The sequence below is a fragment of the Leopardus geoffroyi genome, chromosome A1 (assembly GCF_018350155.1).
Source record: "Leopardus geoffroyi isolate Oge1 chromosome A1, O.geoffroyi_Oge1_pat1.0, whole genome shotgun sequence".
NCBI classification, from domain to species: Eukaryota; Metazoa; Chordata; class Mammalia; order Carnivora; family Felidae; genus Leopardus; species Leopardus geoffroyi.
Window position 1 is genome coordinate 115,368,663 of NC_059326.1, and position 14,221 is coordinate 115,382,883.

Here is a 14,221-nt window from a genome sequence, read left to right on the forward strand (position 1 = left end):
AGCACAGAGCCTGACGCGGGGCTTTGATTCCATGACCCTGGGATCACGACCTGAGCTGAAATCAAGAGTCGGACACCAAACCTACTAAGCTACCCAGGTTGCCCCCATACTTTTTTAATTAATTTTTCTTACAGTATTTTGAGTAATAGCTTCTAAGCTAATTACTTTATCTTTTTATTTATATTACAGAAAACGTACAGAAAACATATAGATGTTTTAATATTTAGTGCTACTTTGTAATGGGGTGATTTTTAACTTTTACTGGGGTCTCTATTAAAAAACTAAATTTTCCTAACAGATGGATTAAAAAAAAATAATAAGCACCAGAGTTAAATGCAGTTCTTTGAAAACTAATGTTCTTCTTTTTTTTCTTTCTTTCTTTTTTTTTCTTTTTTTAAAAGGCTTTTATTGAGATGGAGACCAGAGAAGATGCAATGGCAATGGTCGACCACTGTTTGAAAAAGGCCCTTTGGTTTCAGGGGAGATGTGTTAAAGTTGACTTGTCAGAAAAATATAAAAAATTGGTACTGAGGGTATGTAGTACTGGATTTGTCATCATTATAAAATCTATCTCACATATTTTAAGCCACAGCATTTTTTTTTTTTTTTTTTTTAAGACACAGAACAACACCAAGCTGAGGGCGAGGGGGCTGAGAGAAAGGGAGAGAGAGAATCCCAAGCAGGCGCCATGCTGTCGGGGAAGAACCTGACTCAGGGCTCGATTCCATAAACTTTGAGATCATGACCTAAGCCAAAATCAAGGGTCAGATGCCTAATCAACTGAGTCACCTGGGCGCCCCACACCATGGCATTCTTATAAACATTTTTGTTTGCTAAGAATAAAGGATTTGGTTTTTAAAAAAAAAATTTTTTTTAATGTTTATTTATTTTTGAGACAGAGACAGAGCATGAACTGGGGAGGGTCAGAGAGAGGGAGACACAGAATCCGAAACGGCTCCAGGCTCTGAGCTGTCAGCACAGAGCTGGATGCAGGGCTCGAACTTACAGACTGCGAGATCATGACCTGAGCCGAAGTCGGCCGCTTAACCTGACTGAGCCACCCAGGCGCCCCAGGATTGGGTTTTTTAAAGATACCAACCTTTTTCCCCCGTGGTGTTCTTCAAAAGTGTTGTTTTGTTTTTTTAACGGTATCGTGTAAGAAATGCCTTTATTGCTTTATTCTATTTAAAGATTTTATTTGAACAGAGCTCTGCTACCAAAATATTTATTATCCATTGCTCTGCCGCTTTGTTGAAATGTTGATTATAATGAACTGCTGACCCTAAGCAGCTTAAATTCTAAGGTACGGTTACAGAGCTTGAATAAGCTTAGTTGATGATATAAAGGATGGTTATCAAATGTTAGTTCATTGGATAATCATATAATCTGCAAATGAACATACTCTAATACATTTATTTAACTTCTACAAAATTTTGTCTTGTAGATTCCCAACAGAGGCATTGACTTACTGAAAAAAGATAAATCTCGGTAATTTTGTTTTGTGTGTATATACACTAGTATTTTAAACTTTTGTTTTCCAACTCAGAATTAATTGAGGAGTATCCTTTTGATTTTAGGAAAAGATCTTATTCTCCAGATGGCAAAGAATCTCCAAGTGATAAGAAATCCAAAATTGATGGTTCCCAGAAGACTGAAAGTACAACTGAAGGTAAAGAACAAGAGGAGAAGTCAGGTGAAGATGGTGAAAAAGATACAAAGGATGACCAAGCAGAGCAAGAACCTAACATGCTTCTTGAATCTGAAGATGAGCTTCTTGTCGATGAGGAAGAAGCAGCAGCACTGCTAGAAAGTGGCAGTTCAGTGGGAGATGAGACAGATCTTGCTAATTTAGGTGATGTGGCTTCTGATGGGAAAAAGGAACCTTCGGACAAAGCTGTGAAAAAAGATGGAAATGCCAGTGCTTCAGCAGCTGCAAAGAAAAAGCTTAAAAAGGTAAAGGGAGATTGTATATTGACCTGTTTGAACAGAAAATTAGATCAGATAAATGTTTCGTATTTACATTAGCAGGGTCAGATTAAAGAGAATTAGTCACTTATATTCGAAAAAATCAGGTAAATTTTTAAAAGTAAACTCTGCAATAAGTAGGTTAAGTAACTTTTAAAATAGATATAAAAAAGTGTCAACTCACAGGGAAATTTTTAGCAAGGAAGGAAATTGACTTTTACTTGTGTACTGTGGTGGTAGTGTGTAAGTACTGGTAGGCAGCCTGGTAGTCGAACTTTTAAAAAGATGGGATATGAGTTTAAGTTAACTGACCCAAGATACTTAAAACATTCAGCCACTCATTTAAAAAGTGTTAGACTTGAAGAATTTTCCTATTTGAGAACTAAAAGCTTGATCAGATAATTCAATATCTGAAGATACTCAATATTTGAAGACCTTTTTTGAGAACACGTAAAAGCATTTAAAGTGAACTCAAATAGACAAACATGCATAGCATAAAGAGGAGTAAAACAAGAGACTGGTGTACTGAATTACCTATGATGAGGATTAGAGTATTAAAATGCCCTTGCATTAAATGGCTGTTAGAATGAGATCTCAGTAATCTTGGCCCATTGGTTTTTGCAGGCAACGTTCCAGCTATTAGAAAACGAATTTTTATCTCCAGATGTTGATGGCTAGGTCAGAAAAAGTTATTTTCCTTGAAGTGGATTGTTGCAGAATCCATTTGCAGTCTTAAGAGCTGATAATTATTGAGCATTTATTATATGCTATAAATTTTGTGAGCTCTTTTTATATGCTAATTAATTTAGTCCTCAAAGTAACTGTAAGTAGTAGATACCTTTGTTGACTCCATTTCATGAATGAATAAATTTGGCATAGAGAAGTTTAATAAATTGTCTACAGTGATCCTGCTGGTAAGTGGCAGAATCTAAACTTTAAACATAGGTCATGCTCTAGAGCTTGCTTTTTTTTTTTTTTTTTTTTTTTTAAACCACTACACTATTTTAGACTGCATATTCTCTAAACAACAGTTGTATCCTAAGATACTGTCTTCCAAAGGATACCATTGAACTACTTTTATCAAATCACATTTTTGATACATAATCCCTTGTAGCATAATAGTTATAGCAAGTGTAGAATATAATGTCCTTATTTCATTTATTTTCTGCTCTTTTTGTGAGGCAAGCCTTTATTTAGTTTTAAAACTAAGTTTTTTTGTTTAAAAAATCTGATTTTGGGGGAGAAAGTCAGTATTTTGAGAGAATAAATAAAGACAAAGACGCTATCCCTTTCCCTTCAAGTAAAGCAAATGGAAGGGATGCTGCAGGATAATTGTTGCAGAGTAAATTTGTCTTTCTTAACAGCGTCGTTTCCCAGGGAGTATGGAAGGTTTTGTCACTCTAGATGAGGTTGGTGATGAGGAAGATTCGGAACGTCAGAAACTTCGTAAATCGGGCATGACATTTAAATCTGGTGACAAAAATGATGATGGTTTGGTTGAAATTAAGGTGGACAAGATCGAGGAACTTGATCAAGAAAACGAAGCAGCGTTGGAAAATGGAATTAAAAATGAGGAAAATACAGAACCAGGTGCGGAATCTGCTGAGAATGCTGATGATCCCAACAAAGATACAAGTGAAAATGCGGATGGCCAAAGTGATGAAAACAAGGAGGACTATACAATCCCAGATGAGTATAGAATTGGACCATACCAGCCCAATGTTCCTGTTGGTGAGATTTAAGGCTTTGTTCTTCCCCTCTCACCCTCCCCAAGTTCTTATTAAATAAGATTTTTAAATTGGTCTTACATAAACTCTGATACCATTTTAAATCTATTTCTCTGCAGAACATTTTGTAAATCTTAATGCATTCTTTTCCACTTAACCAACTCTCATTTTGTATTATCTTTTGTTACCATTTCATAATATATTCTTTCTCCGCGTAAAGGTTTCTGAGAACTTCACATTGCTTTTTCTTTATCTTTTGTATTTCTGCCTTTTTAAGAATGCAGTTAGGTGGGACCTTAACTGTCAATTGAGTACAATTAACTACTGATATCATGGCTTTTGTTTTGTTTTAGCTTAGGTTATATTGGACTTCTCACCAATATTATCTCGTTCAAATTACATTGACCGGAAAAAGAGATTTGACAACACTAATTAAATCTTCAGTTTACTAAATTTGTAAGAATGTATGTTTGTGTTCTAGGTATAGACTATGTGATACCTAAAACAGGGTTTTACTGTAAGCTGTGTTCACTCTTTTATACAAATGAAGAAGTTGCAAAGAATACTCATTGCAGCAGCCTTCCTCATTATCAGAAATTAAAGGTAAGGCTGAACCTAAAAGAGAAGGGTTCTTTTATGAAAACTAACAAATAATGTAAATTTATATAAAATAAAATGTGTGTGGTACTTTCTGTAGACCCATCCTAGAGATGACGCATTTACTTCTTTATTGATGGGCCTTAAACAGTTTAGTGGATTCTAGAAACATCTCTTGAGCCTTTTTCTATTTTTTTTTTTTTTATTATATGAAATTTATTATCAAATTGGTTTCCATACAACACCCAGTGCTCATCCCAAAAGGTGCCCTCCTCAATACCCATCACCCACCCTCTCCTCCCTCCCACCCCCCATCAACCCTCAGTTTGTTCTCAGTTCTTGAGCCTTTTTCTATGGTACATTTAATTGAATAATTTTCTAGCCATGTTCTAAAATTCCGATGTAATTAAAGTTACTTAAATATTCTTGACTAAGCGTTGTGAGAGTGTAATTTCTCTAATTGGGAAGATCCTGGAGGCCTGAAATCCCAAGTGGAATAATGAAAAGCTTTTTCAACTTCTGTAAAGTGCCGTGTCTCTTTATACTTAATGATGTTTATATCACCTTTAAGTTGTTTATTAATAATGATATTTTGTGAGTTATATGACCAGTGAGAGATAAAGGTAAAAGGATAAATGAATAAATAATAAGCATAACAAATTTCTCTTACTAGATTTTGAAATTCGGTGTTGTTGTTAGTCACTTTTTTAAGGACTATTGAAACAGATAATGGTATAAAACTTGAAAGAAGTTAACTGAATTACAGATAACCTGGTTTTTTACACTGCTTTCTAATACAGAGCTCATTGTATACTCAGTCATCAAATGTGTTCTGTATGTTGATTTAGATGGATAAAGATAGGCTTGAATTTAGGAAATAATTCCAGTTCTTGGCTATGTCACTAGTTCTAAATGTAGATGTTCTTTGCTACCTGTATGTATCTTCCCATTATGCCTATGAAAAAAGAATGGTGGTTAATCCCATTAGTAGCAGCAAACAAATAATACTTGTTTTGGTATTTAGCTGTATGGAGGCAGAAACTGTTACATAGAAGAGTATTAAGACACAAGTTGTATCCTGGTATTTGATACTTTATAAATGATAGACTTGTAAATATTTTCTAGCTATTATAATTTTCTAGATATTTGTTCTATTGGAGGTGTTCTAAAGAGAGGTGGCTCTCTTTATTCTAAAGGAACTTTGTCAACTTCATTAAAATTCACCATGCACTACATTTTTGCTGATTATGATAATGACTTGATACTTTCCTGAGTGTTTTTTCGCTTAAGGATATAGTGGCTTTTAACCCTCTCAGCAATTTGGAGAAACTGTGATAGAGTTGAGAAATTCTACCCAAAAGTCAAAAAAACTTTGGATCTTTTAGATTTGTTGAGGGAAGGTTACTTATTAATGTTTTAGTATGTCCAAGAACCCTAGAAGTTACAGGTGTGTAATACAGGGGCCACTGCTTTTGTAAATGAGGTGTTCTGGGGGAACACAGTCACAGTCATTCAGTTAAGTACTGTTTATGGCTGGTTTTATTGCTGTAACAGCAGAATTGAGTAGATGAAATAAAGAACAGCCCACAGACTTAAAATAAATACTGCTGGCTGGCCCTTTAAGAAAATGTTAGTTTAATTGAAGGCACACTGAATAAATTGCATGTTATTTTAACTAATCTGTGTTTTTGGAGCAGTGGCAGTTCTTCTATGCAAATATGGTCTTTGTTTTCTTAACTGTGTGAGTTAATATTAATTGCAAGTTGAAATAATCTTTTTTTCACATTTTATTCTCCCCCATATCTTGTGTACTGTGAACTAGTTTAGTTTTGTACACTGACTTAACAAGAATAATTGAATTTGTAAAATATTGGTAAGGTTGTAGTTAAATTACACTCAAATTCTGAATAAACTTGGATAGAATATTTCATTTTGGAATTCACTTAGGTGTTTCTTATGTGATTTAATCCGTGTAATTTTTTTTTTCCTTTTCAGAAATTTCTGAATAAATTGGCAGAAGAACGCAGGCAGAAGAAGGAAGCTTAAGATGTGCAAGAAGCTTAACAATTTCAAAGAAAATAATGGTTCTTTGTTTTTAATGTTAACCTTTTTTAAATACAATACTGGTAGTTAGAAGAAAACTATTGTACTCTTTTGTTTTAGTGGAAAAATATTAGATGTCTGTTCATGTGTTAAGTGTTACAGCAAAAATACATATACGGTTAAGTTAATGAAGAATTGTTTTTGTTTTATCAAAATGGTAACAGACAGAAGTACTTTGTAGAGACTGACTTGTAAGTTACTTAAGACAACTTGCACCACTAAGAAAAAAGATACCTAGAATCATTCAGAGAAATGAAATTTAGTTCCACGCTTCAAAGAAATGTCAAAACTTTTGATTCCATTGAATAAAGAACAAAACCAATGGTATTTTTATTACTTTCATCTGAAACATTCCGCATTTTAATCTGAGCCTTTTGCAGACTTCTCATCATTTGGAGTTTGAAGGTTTTTGGTTGCGTTTTATTTGGATATCTTCATTAATATGAGATTGGCAATTATAATGCAGGTGCAGTTTTCTTTTAATGTCATGCTGTTGTTTAGGTAATAAGAAATACTAAGTAATTGGCTTTAGATTTTTGTAATTTTTTTCCCCTAAGTTCCTGCTAGATTTCGTATTCTAGTAGTCAATGTATTTTCAGTGAAATGTAAAAATATTCCCGTTCCCTTTGAGCAGTATTAATTTCTTGAGATCTTATTGCTTGTCACTTGAATCCTGTAGCTGTCATACATCTGGTATAAGCAACATTTGATTTTTGAAGTGTGTAGACCATCTCTTCATATTTCAAGATGTAATTTTACATTTCTGCATTTTAAAAAGTTTGGCCATAAACTAGACGCACGCTTCTAATTCATATACCTGCACATGTGACCTTTGTGAACAGAAATTTGCATGTATAATCTGTGTTTACTTGTAACTTTCTGGTAATATACTGCTTATATCTGTGGATTCAAGTTTCTGAAGTGAATACCAATAAAAAAAAACAAAAAACCTAGGCCAAGTTCATTGGTTATACATATTTGGAATGTTAACCAATATTTTTGTCAGTTGTGGTTTTTATTCACTGTTACACTCTTTTGCATGCTTTAACAAATTATTACATTTTTAATCTAGAGTGTTCTAAAGACTGCTACTAAAGAACTGAGTTTTAAAGTTTTTGGTGCTGGTGGATTTCTTGTTCCTGTTACATGACAAAAAATGGTGTGTGGAATGGGGCTTTTAAAAATCTTTGGACATTAAAATGCTAAGGGTGAAGAAATGGTAAAAGCTTGTGTTTAGGCCTAAGTATAAAACAGTAAAGTTGGGAATAACATGGAATATCAAGAATTAGTTCTACTAGCTTTTCAAAATCTGTTGGGATTCTTGGTATAAGGGATTTATTACCTATTGTTAAAAATAAATTTTTAATTTTAAAAAATACAAGAACTTCTAGGAATTCTTTGAAACTCTTAGATCCAGGTGTATTAAAAGATGAATCAAAATTTTATGGTATACTTGTCAGAGGCAGTTAATGTTTTTCTAATGTGACATGTACAAAAAATCCTTGCCAGTTTACTTCTGTAGTTTAATTTTGGCCTTTACTAATTACCAGCTTTTAATTCCAACTTAACTAACAGCAAGCAACCCAAAGTATTTTATGTGCATTGGAATCCCTAATTGTTTCCTGTCAGTGATAGCTTTTTTCCGTAGGTCCTACTTTGTTGGCTGTATCAGGCTGTACAAAAAAAAAAGTTTAATGTCTTCATTTGATAACATTTAGGAAGTAGAAATTCTCATACATAAATTACCAGTGATAGATAAATCTGTAACAGCTATTTCCCAGATTATGGCAAACCTTTTTTCATGGGAATGTTTCCACGTAAACCTGCTGTCAAGTTTAAGAACATTTTGCCTGACACCATTTTAGCCTTTAGGTAAATCCTCTGTGAAGGAAAATTTTAGAAACCCCTTAAATTTGTAGTAGTAGTATTTTTTAAGCCTATATAGCTCATAAATGTGGGATCTCAGAGTGACTCTGATAAGGCTTTCATTGACTAGCTGTAAAACTGATTAGGGTACCCTAAAAGTTTCACTTGAAATTTTATTAATGAGCAGAGTGAATTTCTGGCCACCAACTACACCATCTCCTATAGTTTAAATAAGGTTCTAAGAAAAATTTTAAGGTACTCTATTCCCTGAATTCCTTCTTAGAGGTTTCCTCGTGCCCCTCTTTTAGGGTGATGGGGGACACAAAATACAGCCTGTTAAGTGTTAATGGCAGGTATTAGAATTATCAAAGAGGAATAGACTTTATTTTTTGCCTAGCTTTGTTCATGATGGATTTTCAGTGGGTTTGAACAGTAGAATGTAACATTACTGAGTGAAGAGAATGATGTGTAGTGGAAAACTGCTGGAACACTGCAGAACATTATTTAAAAACAGCGGGGTGCCTCAGTTGACTCAGTGGAGCTTGCAACTCTTGATCTTGGGGTTGTGAGTTCGGATCCCACTTTGGGTGGAGAGATTCCTTTAAAATCTTAAAAAGGGGTGGGGGCGCATCCAACTTCAACTCAGGTCACCATCTCTCGGTGAGTTCAAGTGATTGCGTTGGGCTCTGTGCTGACAGCCTGGAGCCTGCTTTCAATTCTGTCTCCCTTTCTCTCTGCCCTTCTGCTCATGCTCTGTCTCTCAAAAATAATAAACATTAAAAAATTTGAATCATGAAATGTTAGGTCCAGCCAGTGTGGGTTATTTAAGATCGCTTGTACTTGGGCTGGGAGCAGCTCTGTGTGGTCTCTTACTGGTCTCCATTATAGAATATAGCTTAGTATAGCTGAAAGCTCAAGTATTGAATGGTAATGAGTTTGGGATTGTGTTCTCTGGCAACCCTGAGCTGTTTGTTAGCTGGGGTTAAAATGCCCTTCCAGGGACACCTGGCTGGCTCAGTGGGCAGATCTTGTGACTCCCCCCCCACCCCCCACCCCCACCAATGTTTATTTGCAAGAGAGAAGGAGACAATCTGAAGCGGGCTCCACACTCAGCTGCCAACACAGAGCCTGATGTGGGGCTTGAGCTCACGGATTAGGAGATGTGACCTGAGCCAAAGGTGGAAGCTCAACTGACTGAGCCACCCAGGTGCCCCTGAGCATGTGACTCTTGATCTTGGGATTTTAAGTTTGAGCTCCACATTGGGTATAGACGTTACTTAAAACCTTTTTAAAAGCAGAATGCCCTTCACTTTGATGCTAGTCCTGTGACTGTTAGGCGTGAGGTCAAGATTTTTTAAGAGTTGGGACACTTCAGTGGCTCAGTCAATTGAGCATCCGACTGTTGATTTCAGCTCAGGTCATGGTCTCAGTTCATCGGAACAAGCCCCATGTCAGGCTCCACGCTAACAGTGCAGAGCTTCCCTGGGATTCTCTCAAATTTTTAAAAAAGATGCTTAGAGTCAACACTAGTAACAAAATGATAGTGTGAATTATTTTCCTTTAGTTTGGTTTTCAAATGTTAGCATGCATCAGAATTACCTGGAAATTTTGTTAAGACATGGCTGTGGAGCACCTGGATGGCTCAGTTGGTTAAGCATCTGAATCTTGATTTTGGCTCAGGTCATCTCAGGATTCATGAGATCAGGCTCTGTGCTCACAGCTTGGAGCCTGCTTGGGATTCTCACTCTACCCTTTCCCCACTCAAGTGCTGTCATGTGCTCTCTCTGGAAATAAAATGTGGCTGGGTCACTAGGCACTAGCTGGGTTAAATTTCTAATTTGCTAGTTTAGGGGTAGTCTTGATAATTGGCATTTTTAACAAGTTACTAGGTGATGGTGATGTCACATAAAGAGGCCACACTTTGAGAATGATTGTCTTACCTGTAGCTGAACAGAAGTATTTTGGTTAAGCATTTGTAATCGAGCCTGCTTTAGGAACTCCTTTGGAAGTGCTGCTTTTGCTACTGTTGCAAACAACTACAGGAAATGGTGGGAAATAATCACCATTTGGAAGCCTGTGCAAAGCATTTTTATAAAAACTAATGGGAGATACTCCATTTCAGAACCCTAGATACTGCTTTCCCAAGTGTGTCTTTTATCTATTGCTCAGAACATTCGAGTCGTAATTTTCTGAGGACTTGGTACAATCACGTTTCAAGGAAAGCTAGTGCAGCAGAAACAAAGTCTTGGGAATTCACTATTTTGCCTAACTGGATGTTTCTTTTCCTTTTTTCTCTTTTTCCACTGTGAATTACAACATAGTAACTAGTGAAAAAGCTTAATAACAACTAGTTTGTTGAAGTTTCAAGTGAATAGCAAAATGAAAATAGCTACCTCAGTCCCTCAAGTATATATAATTTGCTGATTGATTAACTGTCTTTGATACTGGGTGAGGCTCAAAGTGCTCATTATTAGGTAAAAATCTGAAGGTAAAAACAGGTATCAGATTACAGAGATTAAAATGAACAAATTATGGGTGAGGACTGTTGGAATGTAATACTAATTTTTAAGATTATGTTAACGTACTACAGGATTTATCAAGATTTTTAGCACTGGCCTTTCTATGAACATAAAATTCTAGCCTTAGTTTATAATGTCAACATAATTTAAGAACTCCGTAACGCCAAATGTACAATAAAGAATGTGAAAATTAATGAAAAGGAAAGGCAGTCTATATTGGATGTGGTAGACAAAAAAGTGGACATTAATGCCCACCCCAGTAGCATATGTAAACTTGGAGTGAGATGGCATTAAGTACAGCTTTGAAGACCTCTGAGCCATGATGTCCTTTTGCTCCATACGTGGTAGCATTGATAACGAAGTATTGGCCCCAAAGACCCGATGCAAAGTGCGATGTGCCGAGAGCACCAGGGATGTCCTACCTTTGATACAGGACAGTACTCAGGTTTCAGTCTTTGCACTTGTATATACAGTGTTAAAGCAGGACCAATTCCTATTTGCTCAACTTTGCTAGCTTTCAATCAGAAGTAGCGGTTCTCGGGGTGCCTTGGGTGGCTTATTTGGTTAAGCGTCCAACTTCAGCCCAGCTCGTGATCTCACAGTTTGTGAGTTCCAGTCCCACAACGGTCTCTGCTGTCAGCACAGAGCCCGCTTCCTCTGTCTCCCTCTCCCTGCTCCACCCCTGCCTCAAACTCTGTTTCAAAAATAAATACTAAACAGGGGCGCCTGGGTGGCGCAGTCGGTTAAGCGTCCGACTTCAGCCAGGTCACGATCTCGCGGTCCGTGGGTTCGGGCCCCGCGTCGGGCTCTGGGCTGATGGCTCAGAGCCTGGAGCCTGTTTCCGATTCTGTGTCTCCCTCTCTCTCTGCCCCGCCCCCGTTCATGCTCTGTCTCTCTCTGTCCCAAAAATAAAAATAAAAACGTTGAGGAAAAAAATTAAAAAATAAATAAATAAAAACAATTAAATACTAAATAGATAAAAAACATTAAAAAAGTATTTTTAAAAAGCAGTAGTTTCTCATTGGCTATTTGACTCCAGATTTAAATGACTTTTGTTCCATTTCTAAAAGTTGGCTATAGCAGTGCCTGGCTGGCTCAGTCGGTAGAGTATACGAGGCTTGGCCTCAGGGTTGTTAAAGTTGAGCCTCACGTTGGGTGTAGAGATCATTTAAAAAAAATTTTAATCTAGTTGTTTTTGAGAGAGAGCACGAGCAGGGGAGGGGCAGTGACGGAGACAGAATCTGAAGCAGAGTCAGGCTCTGAGCTGTCAGCACAAAGCCCAATGTGGGACTCGAACTCGTGAACCGTGAGTTCATGACCTGAGCTGAAGTTGGACGCTTAAAGGACTGAGCCACCCAGGTGCCCCAAGGGTGTAGAGATCATTTAAAAATAAAATCTCCTGGGGCACCTGGATGACTCAGTTGGTTAAGCATTGGACTTCGGCTCAGGTCATGATCTCGCAGTACACGAGTTCAAGCCCCACTTAGGGCTTTGTGCTGAAAGCTCGGAGCGTGGAGTCTGTTTTCTGATTCTGTCTCCCTCTCTCTCTGCCCCCTCTCCCCCAACTTGTGCTTTGTTTCTCTCTCACAAAAATAAAACATTTTTTTAAAGTTGGCTATAAACATCAAAAGACTTTACCAATTGGATTACAGCTACTTTCTTGGCAACTACAAATCTATATGGACTTTCGTTTTCTATTTTTATTGCTCAAGTTGTATCAGGATAATCCCCAGTTTATCCTTTCTTTATGTGCATTCTGTAGTTTATTTTGCGGTGTCATGAGAGCCTGTGGGTGGGAAGTATGGCAGTTCATTAGTGTGATGGATGGTGAAGCTGTAGTGATACCTCTTAATTCATTTTTCTGATTGTGGCTACTTCTCACAAGCAGCAGGTATATCTCTGGCTTGGCTTTTTTTTTTTTTTTTTTTTTTTTTTTTGAGAAAGAGCACAACCAGGGGAGGGGCATTGAAAGAGAGGGAGAGAAAATCCCAAGTAGGTTCCACACTGCCAGCATGGAGCCTGGCACGGGGCTCAAACTTACAAACCATGAGATCATGACCTGAGCCACAACCAAGAGTCAGTTGTTTAAATGAGCCACGCAGCCACCCCATGACCTGTCATTTTAAGCAGCAGCTTTGAGCTGTGTAAAGCAAGCACAATGGGTTTGGCCAGTCTTAGGGGAATTGCCTCTGCCCTTCCAACTTCCAGTATTCTGCAGTATGTAGACACACATCCACTTTCTGCAAAAACCTTTACCTACTCTGCATCTTCACCTTACTTTCTAACTCCTGTTCATCCTGCCTACTCAACCTATACAAATTTGATCCTCCTTTTAACTAAGGATAGGTTTTTTTTTGGGGGGGGGGTAAAATCTATATAACAATTTATCATCTTAACCATTTTTAAGTATACAGTTCAGTGGTGTTACATTCACTTTGTTGTGCAACCGTCCTCCATCCCCATAACTCTTCCATCTTGTAAAACTGAAGCTATCTATTAAGCAATAACTCTCCACCCCTTCTCCGGGCCCCTCACAACCATCGTTACCTTGTTTTTAGGATTTTGACTCTCTTGTTTAAGTGGTATCCTACAGTATCTGTCTTATTGTGACTTATTTCACTTAATGTACATAGGTTTCATCCATGATGTAGCATATTGCAGAATTCCCTCCTCAGAGACTAATACTTCATTGTATTTATATGCCATATTTTGCTTATCCACTAATCTGTTAATAGGCATGGGTTCTTTCCACATTTTAACTGTTAGTAATGCTATGAACATAGGTGTACAAATAATGTCTCTGAGAGCTGGCTTTCAATTGTTTTGGATATATACTCTGGAGTGGTATTGCTGGATCATATGGTAATGTTATTTTTAAATTTTTGAGGAACCTCCATGCTGTCTTCCGCAGCAGCTGTACCATATTACATTTCCACCAACTGCACAAAGGCTCCAGTTTCTCTACATTCTTGCCTTACTACGTTTTGCCTATTTGATAGTAGCTGTCCTAATGGGTGTGAGGTGGTATCAACAACTTTTCTAGGAAAAGATCATGCCAGTTACTGCCATGTGATGTCTATGTCTAGGACGCTTCTGGCACATGGTAGGTATTCATAGTTTGTTGCCTGATGCTCTTGTGTCCTCATCCGAATTATAAATATTCAGAGCAGGGGCCATTGCTAACCACCACAGTACAGTGCTAGGTCCTTTCTAAAGACTCGGTGATGCTGGGGTACATACTTATCCCAGCTTCCACACGATACAAATGAGCATAGGGACAAGACCATTACCAAACTGCTAAAGGAACATAAGATAGATTTTATTTAAGGTGTGATTTTTTTTTTTCTGTTTATAAATGCAATTGAGAATTCAGACTATATGGGGCACCTGGGTAGCTCAGTGGGTTAAGTGCCCGACTTTGGCTCAGGTCATGATCTCTCAGTT

General features: G+C 37.2%; 1 protein-coding gene across 17 annotated transcripts in view; it reads left to right on the forward strand.

Moving 5' to 3' along the window:
* The window catches only part of MATR3 (matrin 3), a 28,859-nt gene extending 21,514 nt beyond the window's left edge, over window positions 1-7,345 (forward strand). For 9 of the 17 annotated variants that reach the window (XM_045445415.1, XM_045445434.1, XM_045445425.1 and 6 more), the window contains 6 exons: window positions 402-533; window positions 1,445-1,488; window positions 1,578-1,953; window positions 3,474-3,696; window positions 4,174-4,295; window positions 6,285-7,345. In XM_045445415.1, the coding sequence (XP_045301371.1) occupies window positions 402-533; window positions 1,445-1,488; window positions 1,578-1,953; window positions 3,474-3,696; window positions 4,174-4,295; window positions 6,285-6,335 (948 nt within the window). In that variant the 3' untranslated portion in view covers window positions 6,336-7,345. Of the gene's footprint in view, window positions 1-401; window positions 534-1,444; window positions 1,489-1,577; window positions 1,954-3,329; window positions 3,697-4,173; window positions 4,296-6,284 lie in introns of all 17 variants that reach the window. The other 8 variants (XM_045445344.1, XM_045445358.1, XM_045445354.1 and 5 more) reach the window with 1 other exon arrangement.
* The last annotated feature ends 6,876 nt before the right edge of the window (window positions 7,346-14,221 follow it).